This window comes from Otolemur garnettii, unplaced genomic scaffold (assembly GCF_000181295.1).
Source record: "Otolemur garnettii isolate 467f Iridium unplaced genomic scaffold, OtoGar3 scaffold00003, whole genome shotgun sequence".
Lineage (NCBI taxonomy): Eukaryota > Metazoa > Chordata > Mammalia > Primates > Galagidae > Otolemur > Otolemur garnettii.
In genome coordinates this window covers 45720099-45745097 of record NW_003852398.1, presented here as the reverse complement: position 1 = coordinate 45745097, position 24999 = coordinate 45720099, and the positions used below count along the sequence as shown (strand labels likewise).

Below are 24999 nucleotides of genomic sequence, written 5' to 3'. Positions count from 1 at the left end.
CCTGTGTGAATTCCTAGACACTCCTTAGATCTCGCTTCAAATGTCGCTTCTTTAGTGAAGAGATTTCTGAGCAACCTTTGCTTCCTCTCATTAATGACTAGGGTACTAAATGAGTATTGAATGATTTTTTTGTAATGGCCTATTCCTATCTAATTCAGCATAGTTCTACTTATACTTACAATTTGGCATTCATTTGTCTTTCCTTTCCCTCTGGACTTGAAGCTTAGTGAAGAAGAATATCACAATATTTTTGTTTAACACCAAATTTTTGCTTACAATTATCAGCAGAGTGTGTGACGCATTCATATTTGCAACTTTAATGAACAAGGAAACATTGTTCTGAACTTTAAATTTTAAAAAAGTATGAATCTGTTCTATCATGAGCCCCTTCTCCCTGTGACCTTAGGAATGTTGTATCCATTTCTCTTGAGACAATTTTATCCCTATAGTTTATGGACTTCCTAGAATGTCTTGAAGGGCCTTCAGCCTCATTCGTCCAATTGGCCACGCGCACTGTATATGTTGTGTAACACTTGTGCAGAGACACGAGGGTGTTTTCAGTCCTGTGCTCTATGTAGAGTTTGCCGAACCATTTTTGTTGGACCTAGAAAATAAACTTAAGGGTATTTTTTTCTTAGTAGTTTATCATGTCTTTCACTTTAACTTGCTTAGCCAAATGATACTTTTTTAAGATAAATTGTGTATCTGGCCAGTTGCAGAACTATATAATGATCAGTATGTACTAAGAAGAACACGGAATAGGCATACATGCGTTATTCTTGGTTTGAGAATATGAAGATACCCTCCCGAGGGTACGCTCCAGTTCTCGTTTGGTCGGTTGTTTGAAGCAGTGTGTAGCAATTTGTCAACTACTCTATTCTATTTCAGGAAATGGTAGCTGTAGGTCTTGGCAGGAAGTGAATAGTGAAATGGACAGATCTGAGCTCGAAGCCTGGATTAGCTAATTACTGTTGAAAAGTGTATATTCTCTCTAGTTTCTCATCTCTTCCCTCATTTCAATGAGAAATGGAATATCGGCCTTGGCTATTATTGTTATGGTTCAAAGTAATAAATCACAAAGTAAATACAGTAGTGATTAACTCATAGCGGTTGTTCAAAAGATGGCACTTATTGTTTCATTATTACCACCGTGAAAATGATCATTGCTATTAGCATTTTAAGATGGCTGATTAAGAATGGGATCTCTGGATATAAAATACAGTGTTCCCATAAGCAAAGAAAACTGTTCAAAATGAGGATCAAATTTATGACATTGACATCACTGGTTCTTGTTCCAACTTCTTGGTCAGGCAATAGCTACTCTTTTATCCACTTCTTCAAAAATGTACATTCTTGATTGTGCCAAATGGCTTATTTACTGAAAAATATCTAATCCTCATCATGGGTTTTCTCTCTTCATATGTCTTTGCTTAACATATTTTTGCTTCTCTTTCTTCTTTAAAATCTGTCTAACTCACCTTCCTCTAAACCATTCCTAATCAATAACAGAAAATTGTTCTAATTATAACCATAAACTTTGATAAAACTATTTCTCTAATGTACAACATACCTATGAGTGTACCATTAAACAGGATTTTACACATACTACCTCTACTTTGTTCTAAGTAGGTTTCATTTTTGACGAACTGACGCTTACTATCTTCTCCTAACACTTTTTACTAGATATGTTTGCTGAGGGATTAACAGTCACCTCCTGACTGTAGCATCCAGGGGACTCTCCCTCGCCACCTTTCTCTCTGGTATCTCAGCTTTGCTGTACAGCTTTTGGCAGAGTTGGTCAGCAACTCTTTAGGAGATCTTCCCATCCATAGGATCCAATTACCCAAATCAGACCAGATTTCCTCCTCAGGATTATTTCTTCCCTGCTTTACTTCCTGATTTATTTTCAATCTCTTTTTTAAAACTCTCTTTAATCTCTTTTTTAAAACTGTGACTGTCACCATCTCTCTCAAGGATGCCTCTCAAAGGTACATCAACCTTTCTCTAGCGTTCCAGATGTCCCAAAGCTCTTACTAGACACTTTTACTAATGCGTCGTATCATTTAGTTAAATACAAATTGCAAAGATAAAGTTATCAACTTGTACCAAAACTAAATGATTCTGCTCTTGACTTCCACATCCCTGTGCACAGTGGCCCCGTTCTCACATTGTTAATAATGAAACGTGACGTCCGATGTTTATTCCCCATATTCTATTAATTCCCAAATTCAGAAACTTTTTTTTTTCACATTGCCTTCTGCATTTTCTGCCTTAGCCGCTACCACTCCTGGAATTCAACCTTAGCCTCCTCATATTGTTATCCACAGCTCTGTGGTATCACTGTGTGTCTGCATGTCGCTGTTAGACAAAGCTTCTCCAAACCAGGTGTGATTACCAAGATCCTTGCTAGAGAACGTTCAGTAGCTTCAAACAACGGATCAGCTCATTCTCCTGGGTATTCCTTCTAACTCTCTTTAATAGCACCACCTTCCTACACCATTTCATTTCATCAGAATCATTTTATTCAACTACCTCTAAAAGCGCCATGTATCTTTGGCTCTTTTTTACATACAGGGAACTCATCCTTTTCCTGTATATATCTGAATCCTATGCATTCTCTAAAGGCAAGTTCACCTTTTTACTTCTTTATGAAGCTTTTTTAAAAGAAACTTATATGAATTGTTCTCTTCTCTGAATCATAACAAAGCTGGCTGATGCCTGTGTTTCTCTAATGTGAGAAAATATGTAATCATTTAACAGGAAAATAATCCCAACTCTCTAAGTAAAAATAGCAGTGGATCTTGGAGTGATTATGTGATCAGAAAAGGGGGTAACTTAAACAACTTTATATTCTTTGGCAGGGAATTACTCAAACATTTTGCATATTATCTTTTTAATATGAAAATTTTTAATTTTTTCATTTTTACTTATCTCTTGTTTATATAAAGTATTTATGCCTCGTCCTTTCAATTCAACTATAAACTCATTAAGAGCAGAGACCATCTCACCTTACTCTGTGGACCGATAACTAATAAGAATTTGTTTCTATTTTCTTAGTTACCCATTTTGCCCATGTAACAGAGTGATAATTCTTTTATGTTTGGTGTTACTGTAAATGGTTCGGTGTTACTGAAAATATGCCATTCAATGGTTGATTATTTCAGCAGGGTTCTTGAATGGAAATTTATGATCTCAAAAACATATGCGTCTAATACTAGCTACAGCCAGCAGGTGGGGTATATGCTACCTTTTGTTATTTGCCAAACACTGTAAATAATTCCTGTAAAATTCAGGAATTTGAATAATAAATAAAGAAGGGATGATTCTAGAATGAGCTCTTATGCCTTTTAAAATTTTTAAATTATACTTTTGCATAGATATGGATTTGCACAGAAATACTAAGAAGAATATTAAGTATCGTATTCATGTAATTTTAAAACACAACTATTGAGCCAAAAGTAGGCATCTATCACTATTCTGGCCTAAGTGAAATCTTGATTCTGACATTTTTTGCACATTCCTTCTTATCCGACTTCATCTTATTTTATTTCACTGTAAGCATTACATCCCTAACCTCTGCTGAAGAATCTTTTCCTGAGCAGCGCCTTGCATTTCTGTCTTGCCTCTGACTGTCTAATACCTCGGAGGTGACACTTAATTGCTTGGTGTGTGCTTATACTTGTTTCCAGCTCCAGTTTCAAAACCATTTGTCCATCTGCTCTGAGGAACGCTTAGTCTCTCTGCCCTATACTTCACTCCTCCAGGGACCTGGTCCAGGCCAGCTGCGTTCTCTGCAGCTCTGAGTGCTTTTGCTCCACACTGTCTCACTTAAAGGAGTTCCCAGAGCAGAATCAGAGGTTGTTTTCCCTGTTCCAAGAAACACTGTGTCTCTAACCAGGCTGTTCCACGGGGCAGTTTCCTCTTCAAAATTCATAAGGTATCAGCCACAGCAAGCTTTTTTGTACATAAAATACAATTGCCTATTTGTTCTTAATAGTGCTATAGGCTCAACATCTTTCCAAGACATTTTTTCACTTGAAATTATGACAGTTTTTATATGTAAAAAGTTTCTTTTTTTTTTTTTTTTTACCTAGGCATCAAAGTATCACAGCAATAACAAAAACCAACAGAAAAAGAAAAGCAAATCTATGAAGAAAAGAGCTTTTCTCAGACCTCAAGATTCATTTCATGCTTCCCTTGCTCTTGCAGGTTACGTGGAAGTGCTGGTGATACCTGCTGGAGCGAGAAGAATCAAGGTTGTGGAGGAAAAGCCGGCACATAGCTATTTAGGTAACCCGCGTTACAGACACAGAGAAGACCCAAGTACGAGCCCAGCTCCCTACCCTGAGAATTCTATGGTGACGAGGAAGTTAATCTGTTCCTAGTTTCATGTTTGAAATTCCTAGGAAGCACCTCTTGTCGTATCAAGTAGGAATTTCTTTCCTTCTCTCCAAGGGCCTTCCCAGGAGCAAAAGTAATCTGTTGTCTATATGTTTTTGAAGGGTATAAATTGCTTCCACATGATAAAGAAAAAAAAAACCTCTTTGAATGATTTGGGTATGTTTTATATTATGTTTATATCCACATATAACATATTTCATAGATGTATTTATTTCATATATATACATCATTCATATACACATATACATATTAATTGCATGTATGTATGTGCGTATATGTATATATCCATAACAATTATTTTAGAATTAGAAAATCAAAAATATTTTTCTACATGTTAAAAGGACTTGAACTTTAAGTAGAAAAGGATTTTCTCTTGCTCTAGTTTATGAAAACTGATATATTAAAGAAAGTATTTTTAAATTTTTAAGTGTGTAAAGGACCACATAGTTATTTGAATACTTAAATTAGGAGAATTAATAATTTTTAAATATAAAAAGAAACAGTTGTCAAAATCCACTTGTTTATGTGTGAAGTTTCAATCTACTTAAGTCATGTGAAATGAACTTTGATGGTCATGGCATCCACAGATAGAGAGATCTAATATGATTAGGTCATGCAGAAGACTAAATAATTTTCCAGAATTATAACATTGTGTTTATATTATCTTTTAAAAGCTCTCAAGCCTTCTATTTTCTTAACAAAAATAATGTCCTCATTATGCTTTCTCAAACGAGCAGTAATGTCCCAATAGGGAAATCCCTCGTGCATGGAAAACAACACATCTTGGGAGATTGTTTCTACTCTGCAATATCAAAAATATGTAGTCTGCACTCAGATTGATTTTTTTTTTACATTAGCATTTGCTTGGGTTGTAGGAAATTTTGAAGATAGGGACAATAAAATAAATTCCTTATCACGTAACACACACATTAGTTTGTTCTTACCATTATATAAATTTTGTCCACTTTTACTTACTATGGCTTTTAAATACATTTTCAGTGCAAGTAAATCAGCCTAAATTCCTAATACCCGCATTTTGGAGGCACTAGGCTCCATCTAGACAATTTCAGTAGCAGATAATCGGCTACTACACTTGAGTATGTTTCCTTTTGTCCAAGATAGAACGGAATATGGATGTTGCAAATGGCATTTTCACAGTTTTATAAAGTTTTAGATTCTACTATGAGTTTTCGTCACATGGCGTGTAGCATAATGAACTATTCAGTTTTACCTGTTCAGAGGGATGTTTCTCTGCTCGTTCTAATTCCCCACATGCCAGTGTACCCAACTCTGTCTTACTTTGTCTCCCTGGACAGAGTAACTTCCTTTTTCACAGTTAACATATACCCTCCACGTTGGCAAATACAATGTCATTTGACCTTTAAACAACTTCTAAAAGTGTCGACCTCTGTTAATTACCTTCATCCTTTGGCTTTTAAGACTGTGAGCTCTTCTCCCTCACTGGAGGCCTCTCACCTCTGGTCTGTTGGATCCTCAGCTTCTTCAAATATTTTCATACTATACGGACCAGTTCTGGGCCCTCCCCTCTCTCTGCCGTACCCTCTCCTTAGAGAAGCATTTCTCCACCTGTGGGTCGCAACCTACAGGAACTGTGTTAAAGGGTGGAGGCCTTAGGAAGGTTGAGAACCACTGCCTTAGAGAATCGCATTTAGCTCTATTGTTTTACATGTTTATTCAATGTAAATTATCAGATGTCTCCTTGGCACATTAGGAATAATAAGTTCAAAATGGAAAGTCTAAACGAAAAGTTTGATTTTTACCCCACACAGAAACACGTTCTTATCTTAATTTTCCCCACTGCAATACTATGAATGTCACTGTATTACTGTCCTGTAGCTGCAGTAACAATTCCTGAAAACTTGGTTATTTAAAACTAAAGAAATTTAATTCTCTTATAGTTATGGAGGTCAGAAGTGCAAAATCAGTTTCACTAAGCCAGAAATCAAAGTGTCTTCTCTATAGCCGTGTCTCTGGAGATTCCAGGGAAACATCCCTCCTTTGCCTCTTCCAGCTCTGGTGGCTGCCAGCATTTCTTTGCTGTGGCTGCATCACCCTAATATCTGCCTGTATGGTATCATCATGACCTCATTTTCTTCATGTTCAACTCTCCCTCTTCTTCCCTCTGATAAGCGTATTTGTAATTGCATTTAGGGCCCAGCTGGATTATCCAGGATAATTTCCTCCCCATCAATATTTTTAGTATCTTCGAGGCTTTTTCATGTGCCATAGAAGATAGCAACATATATCTTAGTTCCTTCAGGCGGCTATAAAACTACCATTGCCTGGGTGGCTTATACACAATAGAATTTATTTCTCCCAGTTCTGGAGGCTGGGAAGTCCAAGATCCAGGTGCTAACAGATTCCCTGCCTGGTGAGGGTCCGTTTCCTGAGTCATGGTTGGCACCTTTTTATTTTTCACTATGTCCTCACATGGTGGAAAGGGCTAGCTAAGTCTCTAGGGTCTCCTTTTAAAAGGGCATTAATCCCTCATGACCCAATCACCTCTCAAAAGAGTCTACCTTCTAACACTGTGACCTTGGGGTTAAAATTTCAATGCATGAATTTTGGGGGGACACAAATGTTCAGACCAGAGCAATAGCATTTATTGATTCCAGGGATAGGACATGGATATCAATTTTTTTTCCCTCAATAACACTTTTATTGTGGTACACTACATTAGATACTTGCTTTTCCATTCTTATGACACTTTACTAACAAAAAATTTACTGTCAATTGTTTTAAGTATAAAGTTCAATGAGTTCAGTGGAATAAAATACATTCACATCTCAATGACGTCTTTTGAAGAAATACAAAAAACCATCATAACATTTATATGGGATATCAAATACCCCACAACAGTCATACCAATCTTAGAAAAGAAGAAAAAAGATGGTAGACTTACACTTCCTAATTTTAAAACCTACTACTATTTCTAAAGCTACAGTAATCAAAAAGTATGGTACTGGCCTGAGGACAGACATACAGACAAATGAAATAGGACTTTTATATCTAGGAACACCCAGAAATAAGACTCTCACATATATGGTCAAGTGATTCTCAGCAAGGGTACCCAGACCACTCTGCGGAGAAAGGACAGTATTTTTCTATAATGATGCTGGGAAAACAAGGTAGCCATATAAAGAAAAAATCAACTTATACCGTCCCTAACACCATAACACCACATACCATACCATACCTAACACCATATACAAATAGATACCAAGTCCAGGACTTTTCTTATGTTTTCTTTGATTATTGATTAAATCCCCTTACTAGTAATAGGTCTATAGGATTTCTTTTTCCTCATGATTAATCTTGGTAGGTTTGATATTTCTGGGAATTTGTCTATTTAATTTAGTTTATCGAGTTTGTTGCTGGACAGTTGTTTTCCGTACCTTCATAATGCTTTTTATTTCCATAGCTTTGGTTATAATGCCCCCCCCTTTCATTTTTGATTTTAGTAATTTGTCTTTGTTTTTTCTCTTAGTCGATCTAGCTAAAGATTTATCAATTTCAGTTTTGTTAGTCTTTTCGAAGAACCATCTTTTGGTTTTGTTGATTTTTCTCTACTGTTTTTCTATTCTCTGTTTCATTTCTCTCTGCTTTAATCTTGATGATTTTTTTCCTTCTGTTACTTTTGGACTCAGTTCTTTTCTTTTTCAGTTCCTTAAGTTCTAAAATAGTTATTAATTTGAAGTCCTTCCTTCTTTCTTTCTTTTTTAAACAGAGACAAAGTCTCACTCTCACTCAGGCTGAAGTTCAGCAGCATCCTCATGAGTAGCTGGAACTAAAATCATGCACCACCATGGCTAGCTAATTTTTATTTTATTTTTTATAGAGATGGGGTCTCGCTACGTTGCTCAGGCTGGTCTCAAACTCCTGGCCTCAAACGGTCCTACCACCTTGACCTCCCAAAATGCTGGGATTAAAGGCATGAGCCACCATGCTGGTCCACTTCTTTTTTGATGTAAGAGCCTATAGTTTTACATTTCCCCCTTAGAGCTATTTTTTTCTGTGTCCCATAAGTTTTGGTATATTGAGTTTTCATTTTTATTTATATCCAGTTATTTTTTTCTTTTTTTAAATTTCAGATGACTATGAGGGCACAAACAATTAGGTTTCATTGTTTGTATTTGTCAGGCAAAGTCCAAGTTGCAGGTGAGCTGTAAGCCCGGGAAGTGTGCTATATACCCTTACATTGTACCAGTTAGGTGGGAGTTTGCCAATTCTCCTTCCTCACCTCTCCCTTCTCCCTCACTCACCCCACTTGAATTTAATTGTGTTTCTCTTTCAGGTGAGTGTGCCGTTTTTCTTCTCTTGTTTTCATATGAGTATCGAGTACACTGGATACTTGCTTTTCCATCCTTGTGATACTTTACTGAGGAAAATGTTCTTCAACTCCATCCGAGTTAGAGTTAGTACAAAAGATGTAAAGTCTCCATCTTTTTATGGCTGAATAGTATTCCTTGGTATACATGTGCCACAATTTATTAATCTATTCATGTGCTTTTGGGCATTTAGGTTGATTCCACATCTTGGCGATTATGAATTGTGCTGCCACGAATAATCTAATGCAAATGTCTTCATTGTAAAATTCTTTTTGTTCTTATGGGCAGATACTTACTAATGGGATTGTAGGATCAAATGGAAGGTCTACTTATAGCTCTTTGAGGATTCTCCATACTTCTTTCCAAAGAGTCTATGTTAGTTTTCAATCCCACCAACAGGGTAAAAGTGTTCCTTTCTCTCCACATTCATGCCAGCATCTGCAGCTTTGGGACTTTGTGATGTGGGCTGTTCTCACTGGTGTTAGGTAGTATCTCAAGGTCATTTTGATTGGCATTCTCTGATGATTAGGGATGATAAGTATTTTTTCATGTGTTTGTTGGCCATTCATCTGTTCTTTTCAGTGAAGGTTCTGTTCATGTCTCTTGCCCATCTATAAATGGGTTGTCTTTTCTTGTTGATTAATTTGAATTCTTTATAGAGTCTAATTATCAGCCCTTTGTCATATTTACAGCATGCAAATATCTTTCTTCTCCCATTCTGAAGGCTGATTATTTTCTTTAGTTGTTGTGCCCTTAGTTGTGCAGAAGCTTTTTAATTGGATCATATCCCATGTATTTATTTTTGGTGTGCTGCAATTGCCTAAATGTTCTTCATCATAAAATCTTTTCCCAGGGCAATTTTGTCAAGAGTTTCTCCCACACTTTCATCTAGGGCTTTTATTGTTTTGTGTCTTAAATTTAAATCTTTTAAATCTAGCAAGGGTCAATTTTTTTAAGTGGTGAGAGGAGCAGGTCCAGTTTTAGTCTTCGACATGTGGCTAAGCAGTTCTCCCAGTGCTGTTTTTTAAATACAGATTCTTTTCTCCATTGTTTCCAGATATTTTTAAAATTTCTCTTGTGATTTCTTTTTCGTTGATTCATTGGTTATTTAAGAGGGTGTTGGTTCATTTCCATAAATTTGTGAATTTTCCAGTTTTCCTTCTGTTACTGATTTCTACCTTTATAAGTGTGTGGTCTTAGAGGTATTTTGTATAATATGTAACTTTTAGAAATATGGATAGATTTAGGGGCAGGGGATCATTACTGAGTCTACCACATCCGCTAATTTGTATCTCATATTTTAAGCCAAAACATAGAGTCCATTCACCTTTTTTATTACCCTAATATGATACATCAACGAATCCCATTGGTTTCTTTCTATATACACTGTGACTTTTAACAAACCACTCCCTATTACATAATCCTTGAATTTTTTGTTTACAGTCCTTGCTTTTATATTGCCAATCTCCGCTGTTAATTCTTGAAGACATTTTGTTCGGTGCTTTGTGTGCAATAACTAAAACAGAGTCTGGCACACAGAAATCATAGATTTTTCTGAGTGAATTTTTTTTTTATGAACAGATGCTTCACACTTGCTTAATGTTTCATATAGACCAGTGAATTACATATACCCATTAAAGAAATACTCACAATACCTCCATGAAGTAGGCACTGCTAATTTCCCAATCCTCAAAATGAGGAAATAGAAAAACAAAGACTAAATTTCCTGCCTGGTGTCACACATCTAAAAAGCAATGATCTTAAATCTGAACCCAGAGAGTCTGGCCATGGCATCTGGATTTTTAGACTGTAAACCCTACAGCTTCTTTTTAATTTTTCCTCTTTTAAAACTCATTGCCTTCCATGCAGTATTTATGTTTTTAAGGTAAATATTGTATTTGAACACATTTTCCTATAACGCCCCCCCATAACCTCTTTTTCCCCCCTTTAAACAAATGTGACCAACTTATTATATGGACTTAACTCAGAAGGACGAAAATCATGAAATGACTTTTTTCTCTTCTAATTGCTATTCTGCCAAATCCCATCCTCTTTCTCTGCTACAGACCTCTCAACATAAGTCCCCAGACACTTACAAAAAGACCATTCAATTTAACACGTGAATCACATATCTGTCTCAAGTGTCTGGTCTTAATTATCGTCAGTTCTCCTTGTTTATAGCACTAAGTCTAAGCTAGCAGGGTCTTTTTCTGATATAAAGAAACAGCATCTATTCTCCTAAACGGTGTGAATGCTACTTGGAGATTAAATCAATACTGCAAATACTAATATGTTAGCATACTTATTCAAGAGCCAGCAGTTTCCTCATTTGCTGACTCAGAAAAATAATTACCCTGATAAATTGGTAGAAAACTGCGAGAATGGAGGGAAAGTGACCACTTGTATAAACTTGTCAAGAGAATAAAAATGGGTTTCAGAGAAGATAAAGGATTTGAACTATTAGAACTTGTTGAAAAATGGATGTGAGTGTTGACAGAGGATGAAGATGCAAGGATAAATTCTGGGTTTCTGGCAAATAGCAGTGCTATATACTGACATGGGACAGCTGGATGAAGGGAACTTGGGAGAAAAAAAATAAATGACACCATATTAAAATCCTAGATTTCAAGCCCTGCCAAATGGATACATATCATAAATCACATGTCCTAAAGGCTCCTTTGGGCATAGGAAGGAAGTCATTGGAAATTTCCACCAGAAACGGCTTTAGAAAAGTAAAAGTAAAATAAAACATTTACAAATTGATCACTCCTACACAAATGACCTTATCTATGTCAAACTGTATTTCATGCTACAGGAAACATTTAGGTTTCTCCCCATACAATTCTTCTTTTTCTTTACTTTCTTAGAACTGTGTTCTTACAATAAATTTTTATCTGCTAGTCTAAAGATTATGGCAGTATTGTTTTGATAATAATTTATCAAAAAGCCTTAAAGAGTACTGCAGATAACCGTGTGTTATCCTTACAAAATCATTATAGCTTGTGATTGTTTTTTTGTTTGTTTGTTTTAATCTCAAAAATGGCCAGGCATGATGGCGACATGTGACTGTCGTCTTAGATACTTGGAAGGCTGAGGCAAGAGGATCACTTGAGCCTAGAAGTTCCCAGCTGCAGGGAGCTCTGATCCTGCCAGCACAATGCAGCCTGTGTGACAGAGCAAAACCTCTTCTTAAATAAATAAATAGATAAATACATAAATAAAAACCGTCTCACAAAGGTCGCATGAGTCAACTGACCTTCCATGCAGTTTAGTGTGCACACACTGTGACAAATCTTTTACTGAAAACAATTTAAAATGAGCAAAATGTAATAGGAAAAAACCCACTTTAATAATTTACCTCTTATTTCAGTCACTTTGGGCTACTATAACAAAGTACCATAGACTGAGTGGATTATAAAGAAAAGGAATTTATTTTTCACAGTTCTGGCAATCTGAGGTCAGGGTGCCAGCATCGCTGGGTTCTGGGGAGGACCCCCTTCTGGGTTAGAGACAGCCAACTTCTAGCTGTGTCCTCACATGACAGAGAGAGGAAGCAAACTCTCTTGGGACCCTTATGAGAACACTAATCCCATTCATAAGGATTTCACTCTCATGACCTCATCTAATCCTAATTACCTCCTGGAGATCCCACCTCCTAATACCATCACGTTAGGGTGTAGGGTTTCAAAGTGTGAATTTTGAGGGGACACAGGCTTTTACTCCATAATACCTCTGAACTGGAAAGAAATTAAGGAATTTTTAGATGCCAACACCAGAGTGAAAACAAGAAGCCAGAATATTAGGCTGACTCTGAAGATCCACTTATGTTTAATCCTGGTAACCAAGTTCGGACTTTGCAAATCACAAAGATTCTATGGCCAGAAAACAAAGCCTAAGCCCTTTGTAAAGTGGGAACTCTTAGAAGACAGCCTTGGATAAAGCAAGAACTCCACAGGAATGTAGGTTCAGCTTAAAGGGAGGGAGAAATAAATCTGCACCATAAAAGGAGAAAGAACGAAAATGTGTCTGTATTAACTTCAGCATTAATATTAGCCGGAGATAAAAACAAGTAGTCCCTGAGGATCTATACAGCACAGCAAAGCAAACCCTCATACGTATTTGCAGCACCAATTTACCCTAAATGTGTAGTCCCAAATCCTCAAGAAGTTTATTTTAAGGTGGGTACCAAGGTGGCTGATCTATGCAAATGTAAGTCCTTTTTGAAAGAATGCATCTTCAAATCAGGCCTCAAAAAATCTATAAATTCCAACAAATATAATTTAGTGATTTTAAACAAAAATCAGAAAATGCAAAAGGAAATAGACTTCATGAGCAAAATACAAATAAATAAAGAGCAGAATGAGATGGATAAATTTGTGTCATGTGCAGAGAGTATAAAAATAATTATGGCTAAAATGTTGAAAAATATAAAATCGGGATTTAAAACTAAAAGTAAAGAAGATGAAAGCCAGGTGTGTGGTGGCTCATGCCTATAATCCTAGCACTCTAGGAGGCTAAGGCAGGAGGACTGCTTGAGGTCATGAGTTCAGAGACCAGACTGAGCAAAGTAAGACTCCGTGTCTACTTAAAAATTGAAAAATCAGTCAGATATGGTGGCATGCGCCTATAGTCCCAGCTACTCCTAGGAATTTGAAGTTGCTATGAGCTAGGCTGAGACTGACCATGGCACTCTAGCTTGGATGACAGAGCAAAACTCTGTCTCCAACAAAAAACAAAAATAAAAGTATGACTATAAAATTGGCTAGGCACATTTTTTTAAAGAAACAAATATAATTTTTGGAAGTGTAACTTAATCAATTGAAACTAAGAAACAAATAAAAGAAAGACATGGCAAGTAAGAAAAAATGAATGCAAGATGAGATGGCATAAATGAATCAAAAGAGAATGATTTTAATAAACACTTAAAGTCTAAAATCTGTAATTAAAAGACAAAAATTGTCAGGTTAAATTTTGCAAATAATCCAGATATATCATGTCCAAAAGAGACAATATATAAAACATAAGATTCAGAATACTAGACATTAACGAACAGAGAACTCTTCCTGAAAAACACATACCATGATGATGATGATGATGATGTAAGTCGATATTCACTTGAAAGCAAAAAAAAAAAAAAAGAAAAAAGACTTGAGATTTGTGAAAGCCATAAAATAATTACCAAAAAAAATCAATTCATCGAAAAGGTATTGCAATTTTAAAATTATATGCACTCAAGAATATAACTCCAAAACTATAAAGAAAAAAAAAAAGAAGAAAAATTGACAAATTCATCATCATAGTGAGAAATTAAACACAAAGTTATAAAGTCAACTGACTTCAGTCAAAGTATTGAGGTAACGAATGGGAAAACCTGCATTCTAAAGAAATGGTGCTAAACAACTCCGTATTTATATAGAAAACAAAAAGGGGAAAGGAACCTTGGCCCCACCCTCACATTATAAACAGAATTACCACAAAACGGATTAGGGATCTAAACAAAAACACTCAAACTCTAAAACACAAAATCTTCATTACCTTGTGGTAACTAATGATTCTTTACTACTTTTCAATATTACTAACCCTAAAAGTAAGGATATATTAGCTTGAACTAATAATACTGTTTCTCTTTGAAAGACACCATTGAGAAAATAAATATGATGAAATCCACAATTGCAGAGAAAAATATTTGTAATAAACTCATTTTCAAACATAAAACTATAGTTTCAGGCTCGGCACCCATAGCACAGTGGTTGCAGCACCAGCCACATACACCGAGGCTGGTGAGTTTGAACCCAGCCTGGGTGAACTAAAACAACTACAACAAAAACATAGCCAGGCGTTGTGGCGGGCACCTGTAGTCCCAGCTACTTGGGAGGCTGAGGCAAGAGAATCACTTAAGCCCAAGAGTTGGAGTTTCTGTGAGCTATGACACCACAGCATCTACCCAGGGCAACATAGCGAGACTCTATCTCAAAAAAAAGAAACAAACAAAAATCTAAAACTATAGTTTCATAGAAAACATTTTCAATAAATGTATATATTTATACAACCTCTATTAAAATGTAATTTTAATTGGCAAGCTATAGTATATGTATACCATGGAATATTATTCAGCTATTAAAAAATATGGAGATTTTGCAGCATTTGTACTAACCTGGATGGAGGTGGAACACATTATCCTTAGTGAAGATCACAGGAATGGAGAAGTATGAATCCTATGTATTCAACTTTGATATGAGGACAATTAGTGACATGGTGGAGCATGGGGGAAGGGGTGAGCAGACAGAGATGGAGGGAGGGAGTGATGGTAAGGACAAGGAAAAAAAATAGTGACAAATTTTCACATAAATTGGATTCAACTTTAACTAAAGTACATCACTTAAACATTAATTTTTACTTGTTAATATGTTGTTTAGTATACGGAATACTGCATCCTCATTTAAAAGTGAATTACGTTTGTAATTTCCCCTTTGTAATAATATTTTTTTCCAATTTTAATATCAGATGTATCCATATTAAGCAGAATGATTTTGAAGTATTTCTTCTTTTTCTATTGTCTATAAGATTGGGCATGATCTGTTTTTTGAAATTATCTTTTATTTTTATTCATAAATATTAGTTATCTATTTTTTGAGATTTGGAAAAAAAATAGTAAGTTAATTGATGACTCTATACTGAACCTCAGAGTCAAAGCATTCTATTGTAGTCATACTCTTACTTGACAATGTGAATGTTATTTTCTTTGCGTTACTATTATTGTTATTGCTTAATACTACATTGCAGCAATCATCTGATTTCTTTTCTGCATGTGAATATCTTCATTCATTCTTTACGAGGTTTTTGTTTTGTTTCTAGTCCTTATCTTAAACATTGTTGCTGTTGGTAAATTTTAAGCCTTTTTAATTCTGTGAAGGCAAAAAGTGGAAACCTATTGATCACATGTATATGTAAAAATAAAAAGATAATAGAAAAATGTAATTTTCTTAAATATTTAACAGAAATAAATAAGTATTCTTAACTGGACACAATAAAATGAACATATTTATTACCCACCCTAAGAAAAATAACTTTTTTTGTACATCAGAAATAACGTGTGCCCCTCCATTTCTATTTTTAGTATATTTTGTGTCAGACCCGTAGTAATTTTACTTAGATGTTTACATATTAAATTTTTATTTGTGGGAAGATTTAAAATTCCAGCTTGTCAAATTTCACTTGTCAAATGTATTGGCTTAAAATCATCTATAATATTTTCTCATCACATAAGCTCTCTAAGAACAATATCACATCTCTAATTTCTATATTTTAAATTTTTATCTTTCTGTTTTTCTTAATCAGGCAAACTGGACTTTTATCATTTATTTAATCTTTTCAGAGATTAAACTTTTGGTACTATTGATTGCTTCTACATATGTTTTAAACACAAAAATCATCTTGCTTTAATCAATGACGCTATAAATGGTTTTAATAGGAATAAATATTTTCTTTTTTATCCATTTGCCAGTACCTAATATTTGTCTTCCCTTCCTATAAGTGCCGGTTTCTATCACGAACCGTTTCATTTCAGCCTGAAGAACATCCTTTGACATATTTTGTAGAGGCTAATTTCACAAATTTTCTTTGAAAATGAATTTATTTTGCATTTGTGTCTGAAGGATGTCTTCACTGACTACAGAATTCTAAATGTTTGTTTTGTCTTATTTTATTTCATTTTTATCTCTCTACATGTGCTATTTCATTGTCCTCTGGCTTGTATTAGCTCTGAAGGTATATCGAGTGAATTCGGAAATCTTCCCACCTCTACATGCTATGCCTTTTTGTCTCTGGACACCCTAAACACTATCATCCCTCTCATTAGGTTTCAGCGGTTTGATAATTGCTATCATCTCTGACATTCTTGGATCTCGTTTCATTGACTGATTTTCCCCCTTATCGTGATAGATCACAGTTTCTGACTTGTTTGCAGACCTTGTACTTTTGGTTGCTCACTGGACACTTTTAACATGGCATTGGTGAATGGAGGTATTTTACTCTTGAGTTTTATTGTGCAGGACGGTTAACTTGCAGATAAGCTAGAACTCTCGAGACTTTTTAAAGTCTTCAACAGGATATATGCAAAGGAGCCTTTGCTGTGGAACTAGTTTAACCTTATTTCTCATGTACAGTCTTTCCAGGTCCTCCAGTAAAGACTGTTCAGTAAGAGCTCTCCACTCTGATTGTGTAGAACTCCTGTGTCTTCCACTCCTACCTGTGTGGGCTCCAGAGGTTGTAAAATTTAGAGGTCCCAGGTTCTTGCTCTTTTTTCAGCTCTGAGGAGTTCTGCCTACCTGTTTGCAGTTTAACATGACCCCTAGGCTCAGAGGAACCATTTGACAGATTATGGGAGGTCTACCTTTGCGTAGCTCGTTCTTCTCCAGTCCGCCACAAGACAGATTCCACCTGGTTTAGTCAAGTTGAGTCCCATTCTCTGTGTCTGCATCTCACTGAAGCCCTCATCATCTGTCCTCTGTGTGAGTTCTCCCTCCTGGGAGAGGTCTGGTCAATATCTTCAGGCAAAAAGCCAAGCACTTTTGGAGATTATAGCACTTGTTCTCTTAGGGATCATAGTTCTCTTTCGTCAGTTATACAATGTCTGAGGGCACTGTTGAGTTTCTCTTTGTTTATGGTGTGACAGCTAATATGGTTTCAGTTACTCAGTTATAGCCAGAAATAAGATTTCTAAGAACACATTTTTTAAATTGATTAATAAAAACAAAATCCAAAAGATTTTGCATAAACAAAGTACTGATTCTTCATCTGAGGTTGCTGTTAAGCTAAAACAGTGTGTGAATTTGAAAATATATGTGGGTACCATTTTCTGGGGAATACAGAATGTCAAAAGTACCAGTTGAGTTTAAATTTCATACTCAAGAAACCCCTAAGGGTTTTTTGAAAGGCATTTAGTGGATATTTTCAGGAAATATTTCTTTATAATTGTGTCCTGGAAATGTCTTGAAACCACAGGGGAAAAAAATGGGATTGTACTGACCACAGTCCAGATTTACACCAAAAAGATTCCTCAAAATATTTAATAGATATTTGGGAAATTCTTTGCCTTTTAGGCAAAATTATTAATTATTATTTTATCAATTTAGCATTTTCTAAAATACATCCATGTGTAACTAATAAGTAAATGAAAAAAGTCTTCAAGTTAATAGCAATAAAACAAGAGATCCCTTATAAAAATAATAGATTGTTTAAAACTACACTTCTGATGTTTCTTCTCAAAGACTATTTTTTTGATAGCTTTACCATCTCATTATTTATCATCTAAACCCACCTGTTTTCTCACCCTAGAATCCTGACATCAACCAGGACTACCAAATGATGACCATTTGTATCAATTTTACTCCTGACTATGACTTAATATTGTTGTCCAGTACCTTAATCCAAGCCAGCATTACTTTCAATTGGGCTACATTAGCCTTGTATCCTATCTAAATTTACCCTACAACAATCCATTTCTCATGTAAGATTGTTCAAGAATTTTAATTTTTGTCTTTTTTAGGAAAACTCTGAGAATACTAACAAAGCTTATAAGGTCTGGCCATTTCTGACTTACCTCTCTAGTCCTTCTTTTTGTGATTTGTGTCACCAAGTTCGGCTTCATGCACACTTGTGTCCTGATCCTGATCAAGCTGCAGTGAACTCTCAGAGCACCCTCCATCTTGCTGGTTCTCTTTCTGCTTCCTGTATTTCCTCTAGCTAACTTCCTCAGCAAGCAGCATCCTGCAGGCAGGCCTTTCTGAAGTCCTGCACACAAGTATCAGCAGGTTATCACGAGTGACGTGACTCGTTCAATGCCTAGTTGGTTCTCCACTGAAGTTATGAGTTCTGTGAGGGCAGAGAACGTATATGTTACTCATTTTGTGGTTCCATAACTCAGAGTCCTACCTGAGTTATAGCTGATACTTGATGATTTATTATTCTATCTTGATTATTAGATGAGAAAAGTTTCTTTCAGGGAGGGGTTCAGAAATGGTTACCCTTTGTTACGGTTACAGGAGCAAGAATAGAAGCAACCTTTATGGAAATTAGTTCAAAACACTTTTTCACAATCTTTAAATATTTGTCTCTGTAATTTCAAATTTTAGATGTGTTATTCAAGGGAAATGCTCAGATATACACATAGTTAGTATAGAGTTGATTTAAGCATTGTTTATAATATAAAAACTTAGAAACCCTCAAACATCCAGTAAATAAATGGTGGTTGGCTTAATAATTAGCAAGATTTATCAGCTTAAGTTATCAAACTGTTTTCATATAATTTTGACATAAAAGCTTCTAGTGAATCTTCAGGTACCCTGTATTTGGAAACCAAATAATGGTTTCAATTTTAGAAGAAGAAAAAAGCTTTTGGAGGAAAATAAAACGGACTCTTTATTTTAAAATGATAGCCGTACCATTTCACCTCCATGTCATAAATCTTATTTAAATAATAGTGATCAGCTCATAAAAGAAAGAAAAAAATATATATAAACAACATTATTCTGCAAAATCCTGATGGTTATTTAAGGGTAAGAAGTAGTATCTATCTTCTGTTGTTGTTAACAGTTAGTCACAGTGGGGAGATGTTAAAAAAACTGAGTCTGTTTAGAACCAACAGGTTGTCTTTGAATTGTTTTGTAATGCATATAACTCTGCCATTTTAACCTGCTAGTTAACATATTGTTTAATGATCCTTCCTTAATGACATACTTTCCCCAATGTGCATGAGACATACAGAGTGTGCATTAGATGTAAGGCCAGTATTCGGGGTGCTCACTGGATCACTGGAGAGACAAAACAGATATGCATAGCCTTGGCATAATATATATATAGACCAAATGACTACAGGCCAAAATAAAGGGTGCAGACATCAAATGCCCAAGGAAGTTGAGGGAGGCAAAGATACATGTGGCTGGAGACAGCTTCAGGATAAAAGAAGATGTTGGGCAATTTGCCATGACTGTGAACATTTCCTGAAAAGAGATGCCTCAAGTTTTACATCAGAGGCCTGGTGAGCTATCTCATGGCTGTACTCCTAGCTCTTTGGGAGGCTGAGGAGGGAGCATTGCTTGAGCTCACAAGTTTGAGACCAGCCTGAGCAAGAGCTAAACACATGTATTTGTTTATTTTTCTACTAAAAATAGAAAACTTAGCTGGGCGTTGTGGGGGGTGTCTATACTCCCAGCTACTCGGGAGGCTGTGGCAAGAGGATCACTTGAGCCCCAAAGACGGAGGTTGTTTTGGGTTATGATGGCACCATGGCACTCTTCCCAGAGCAACAGAATGAGACTCTGTCTTAAAAAAAAAAAAAAAAGAGTTTTACATCAGAGAATGCTAACCATTAATTTATAAATGAATGGAATCCTTTTAACAAAGCAATGTAAAGTGGATATTGACCAATGATTCTGACTCGATAATACTCATTATATTTTTGACCTCTTTATAGCTCTCCGGGATGCTGGCAAACAGTCTATTAATAGTGACTGGAAGATTGAACACTCTGGAACCTTCAATTTAGCTGGAACTTCCGTTCATTATGTAAGACGAGGCCTCTGGGAGAAGATCTATGCCAAAGGTCCCACTACAACACCTTTACATCTCCTGGTATGAGGGAACGGATTGACAGCATTGCATGATGGACTTCCCAAGGCTCATGACATTCCAACTCCAGCTTTTCTAATCTTTTTTCCAAAGTTAAATTGGAAATTTAAGTAAAAGACATTTAAAATTATTTAATAAATTAGTTTTTAGGGTTTTTAAAAAGTGTGTTCTAAATCATAATATCTAAAAGCAGAAACTATTATGAGAGGAATAAAACATTTTACAGAATTCACAGACTCAAAGTACAGATGCATTATTAGGGAATCCTAAGAAACCTCTTTTTCCTAAAAGCGTCCATTTACTAACCAGAGTGATGTCTATAAAAAGAGTACTATGAAAGGGCCATTGTCTGAATCTGCATAAAAATCCTTTGATGAAATGTTATTTTGCCAGGGGGAAATAATTTGATAAATACATCCAGCCATGCTCCTAGTTAATATTTTTTTTACTAGGCTAATGTATTCCTACAAAAAATTATGAAAATTTGAATGTGTGAAATGTAAGTTTTTTACTATGTAGTAAAGGGTTAGGTATAAGTTATATAGAGTTTGGAGGAACAATAATTCCTGATTGGGCCATGGGACTCTGTCCAGGCTGGTCACAGGTCCAGGTGCCCCTTTTCACCTTGACAATGGGGTTAGTGCTAATGGCACAGGAGCCAGGAGACCGGACACACAGCTGGGGAGGGTTTTCCATCCTCGTGGCAGAAAGTCTAAAATTCAGGCCCTTCAACACTTCCTTGAGTCCACATATAAAACAACTCTGAAACACAACAAATTGACTGTTTATTTGGAGCATGGTGTGCCACATTACTTAATATCACCACACAATTTAAGACAAATTTGTTGTGTTGGTAGACTAGGAGCCAGAGGTTCACATCACCTATTGGTCCATTTGCTTCTTATTTTAAATAACATTAGATATTCAGTGTTATGTTGCAGGTCCTTTAATGTTGCCTGCAAATTCCCAGGGGTACTTGTGACAATGCACATTCTGATCTCTTTGGTTTGGGTAAGACCTGAGATCTGTGTTTCTAAACATCTTTCACCTGGTCCTGTTGCTAAGGGCCAATACATGACAGTTTAGAATACAAAGTTTTACCTAACTACAATTGATAGGTTTTATCAGCAGGAATAAAGGGAGCAGGGTGAGTGGTGTGCAAACATTTGTTCTAAATCTTGACGATATGCACCATTCATGGAGCACTAAGAATCAAATGCTGTCCAAAAGTGCTTTAATTCATTACACATTCAATCCTCTCGATAATCACGTGTAATCTATAGTCTTACACCATTGTACAGATTAAAATGAACTAAGCATGAGAAAAGTTAAGCAATGTGGCCAGTGTTGTCCAGTAAGTTATTAGCTGTGGACAAACCAGGTGTCATTCACTCCCCTAGGCTACCTGTCTGATGTAAAGCTTAGATCCAAGTCCGTTATGCCAAACTGCCTTGGATCATCTACCTCCGTACAGTATGAATAATTATTTTGTGCCTCTCACAAAATTCCTTCAGATCCTCTTATTTAATTTCAGTTGGAAAGGGCACTTGGTGCCTTCTGCCATTTAGAGAGAGAGAAATGACTAAACATTCAGTATATAAGCAATGTCTGGCTCATTCCAGAATGGATCGCTTATAAGAACATTTTTATCAGCAAACGTATTTTAATGATTGTGTTACCGAAAAGTACCATCATGCTATCTGCCTTATATAAGTGTAACCTACTTTTTTAATGGAATAAGACCAAGGCATTTTTTTTTTTGCTGAGCTTCTAATTCAAAATCTTAAAACAGTCAATGTGAGACCTTGGTGCTGGTCAGAGAGAGTTTCCTTGCTGCAGAATCCTTAATCTGACTGGTAATTACCAAGGTTTTTCCTGGAAGCATGAAGCATAATTAACGTCAGTGAACTATGTCTAAAAGAAGGCATCTCTGTGACCTGGATTTATTCAGTAATCCAAGGGAAACTGTACTTCTAAGATATTTTTTTTAATGACTATTACAGATTGAGAGCTGGTACTGAATTCTGAAAGGCAGTACCTTCTGCTCCCGTGCTCCAGCGTGTGCCGCTCCACTCCAGCCCAGTCACACTTTCCTTTTGTGAAGCATACTGCCAAACGCAAATGGCTTCAGAAAAAAGCTAACGGTTTTGTAGCCAGTGACTCTGTTTTAAAACAACATTAGATGTTCAAGGACAATTGAAAGTTCTATCAATGAAAAGGTAATTTATTAGGAAGACATAGGCACATATTTACATAATTAAATAAGTTGGCAAATAGATGTTATGTGTATGGTCATTTTACCAATTTAAAAACTATGTAATAGACCAGTTATAACTGTAAGCAAAGTCCATCATTAAAAAAAAAATCTCATTCAAACTCTCTTTATTTAAACTTACTAGGCTAAAAGTCTCTTATAATTGGCAACATCAAATCTTACTTTGGCTTTTAAAAGATATTTAAGCCAAAGTAAGCAAGGTGATGTATTTAGAATTAGTACCCAGTATGCTATGCCTTTTTGAACTTAAAAGCTGTTACTTCTGTTATTGATATAGTTGTTTCATAAAGTCAGAACACTAGTTCCCCAGTCCATCAAAATATATCTTAGTAACTCTGTTGATATGTTGAACAAAACCTTGAGACAAAGAAGTAAAGAAAATCCAGTAGAAATGTTCAGACACTTAACCTTGGGCCCATTTATATTTTATTTCATGGAGTATTAACTCTGCATAACCTATCATTACAACTATCTAGATACAGGTTAATGATTGAACAAAGTCCCTTAGTAATTTTGTAAAATTTAAAAATGTAGGTCCATATATTTTTTAGCATCACATGGTATTATATAGATAGTTTCCGTAGATCCTCAGATCTATGTAAGCGGTATATTTCAAGGACTAGTTTGATACATTTTCCAAAAATGTATTTACAAAGAAATAGATATTCTTATTTACTCTTTTTTTATACATATATCCCTGCATGCCTAAGTGGCCATGATGATCCAGTTCTGATCTTAGCACTGGGTACCTGCTGAGAATAAAAAGAAACAGATATAGTTCCTCCTTATACTTTAGTCCAGTGTAGCCCAAAGTTCAGTCATTCCCATAGATCCTTTGTTTTACTGAACTATTTACAAGGATATATATAACTGTATAGTTATTAAATTAATATTTCTTAAAATTTTCTTTCAACGAAAATTTATTTTCAAATGAAGTAATCTTTACTACAAATGGAAAATCAGTAATCTTGCCAAAGTAAAGGTTAAACATAAACACACATGCAGTGAAATTCTTGTCCTTCAGTTGGTTTAGAAGTTCTCTGTCCTTAAGGAGTGGAATGTTCCCCAAAGTCTGAGTCTTCCATTCTCATCCTTTGCTGACTCGGAGGCTTCCTGTCCATCTTTTCTTTTTACATGAGTGGAAAGTCTACACATTATATTATGGGTCATATATTGACATTAGATAGGACACATATTTTTTTCCACCTCTCCTCCCCACCCCCACTAAAGTTATACATGTACCAGGCTTTGGGAAACTGTCTAGTCCATCAGATTGGAAGAAAATGATTTGTTATCTCTGATCTCACTCAAATGAGCTTTTCTTCATGATGTCTTTAGTGCAGGGGGAAGTATGCAGCTCTAATTTTTCAAAAGCATGGCAATATCAACATTTATAAGTGATGTCACATTGTACCTGCAGTCCTGGCTACTTGGGAGGCTCAGGTGGCAGGATTGCCTTAGCACAGGAGCTTGAGGTTATTGTGACTATGATCTCACACTGTCCTCTGCATAGCTGCCTGGGCAACAGAGTAAAACCCTGTTCAAAAAAAGAAGAATAAGAAGAAATATATATCAGCAACAACTGAAACTCACAAGCACTACGCAATACGCATTTTAAAGTGTCAGTACCCTTATTTCTATGCTTCACACCGAATGTACTCTTGTTTGATCCATGTGCCTTGATCATTTTTAATACTATAGGTGCTCCTGTTTCAGGATCAGAACTATGGTCTTCACTATGAATACACTATCCCACTGGATCCTCTCCCAGAGAACCAGAGCTCTAAAGCACCTGAGCCCCTTTTCATGTGGACACACACAGGCTGGGAAGATTGTGATGCTACGTGTGGAGGAGGTAAAGCATTTTAAAATATTTATCCTTCCAAAACATCATTTGTTTTCTGGTTAACCATTGTTAATTAAGACAGATCCCAAATTCCTACTCTGTAATTTCAAAATCCATAAAGATCAGAAACACAAAGTTTAGTATGCCATGTTTGGTGGTTAAACACCTGAACTACTTTGTGGCCCAGTTTTCCTCTGATTAGCTATGCTGGGGACACTCTGCATTAGAATATTGAGTCTCTTACAGGCATGCAAATTCCTATTCCTCTGCTCCACCCATCTGCACTGGTGCCAGGACCCTGCTTCACATTCTCTACCCAAATAAAAAATGAAAACACAAAGAGAAGCAAACACTTTCAGAATGAAAATGTACACAATTACAATTTTCTCTCTAATGTAACTCAGATGAGATTCTTCGGTGTGTGTAAAATCCAGCAGACACATCCCACCTCCTGATGGTGATGGATGATGGAGCAGTGAAGTGATAGAGAGGCCAGTAGC

At 35.9% G+C, this 24999-nt stretch overlaps 1 protein-coding gene across 1 annotated transcript in view; it reads left to right on the top strand.

Moving 5' to 3' along the window:
- Positions 1-24999, top strand: part of ADAMTS19 (ADAM metallopeptidase with thrombospondin type 1 motif 19) — a 208781-nt gene that overhangs the window by 141733 nt on the left and 42049 nt on the right. Inside the window, exons 16-18 of the mRNA XM_003782335.3 lie at positions 4210-4290; positions 20224-20381; positions 24355-24508. Coding sequence (XP_003782383.3) covers positions 4210-4290; positions 20224-20381; positions 24355-24508 — 393 coding nt within the window. The remainder of the gene's footprint in view (positions 1-4209; positions 4291-20223; positions 20382-24354; positions 24509-24999) is intronic.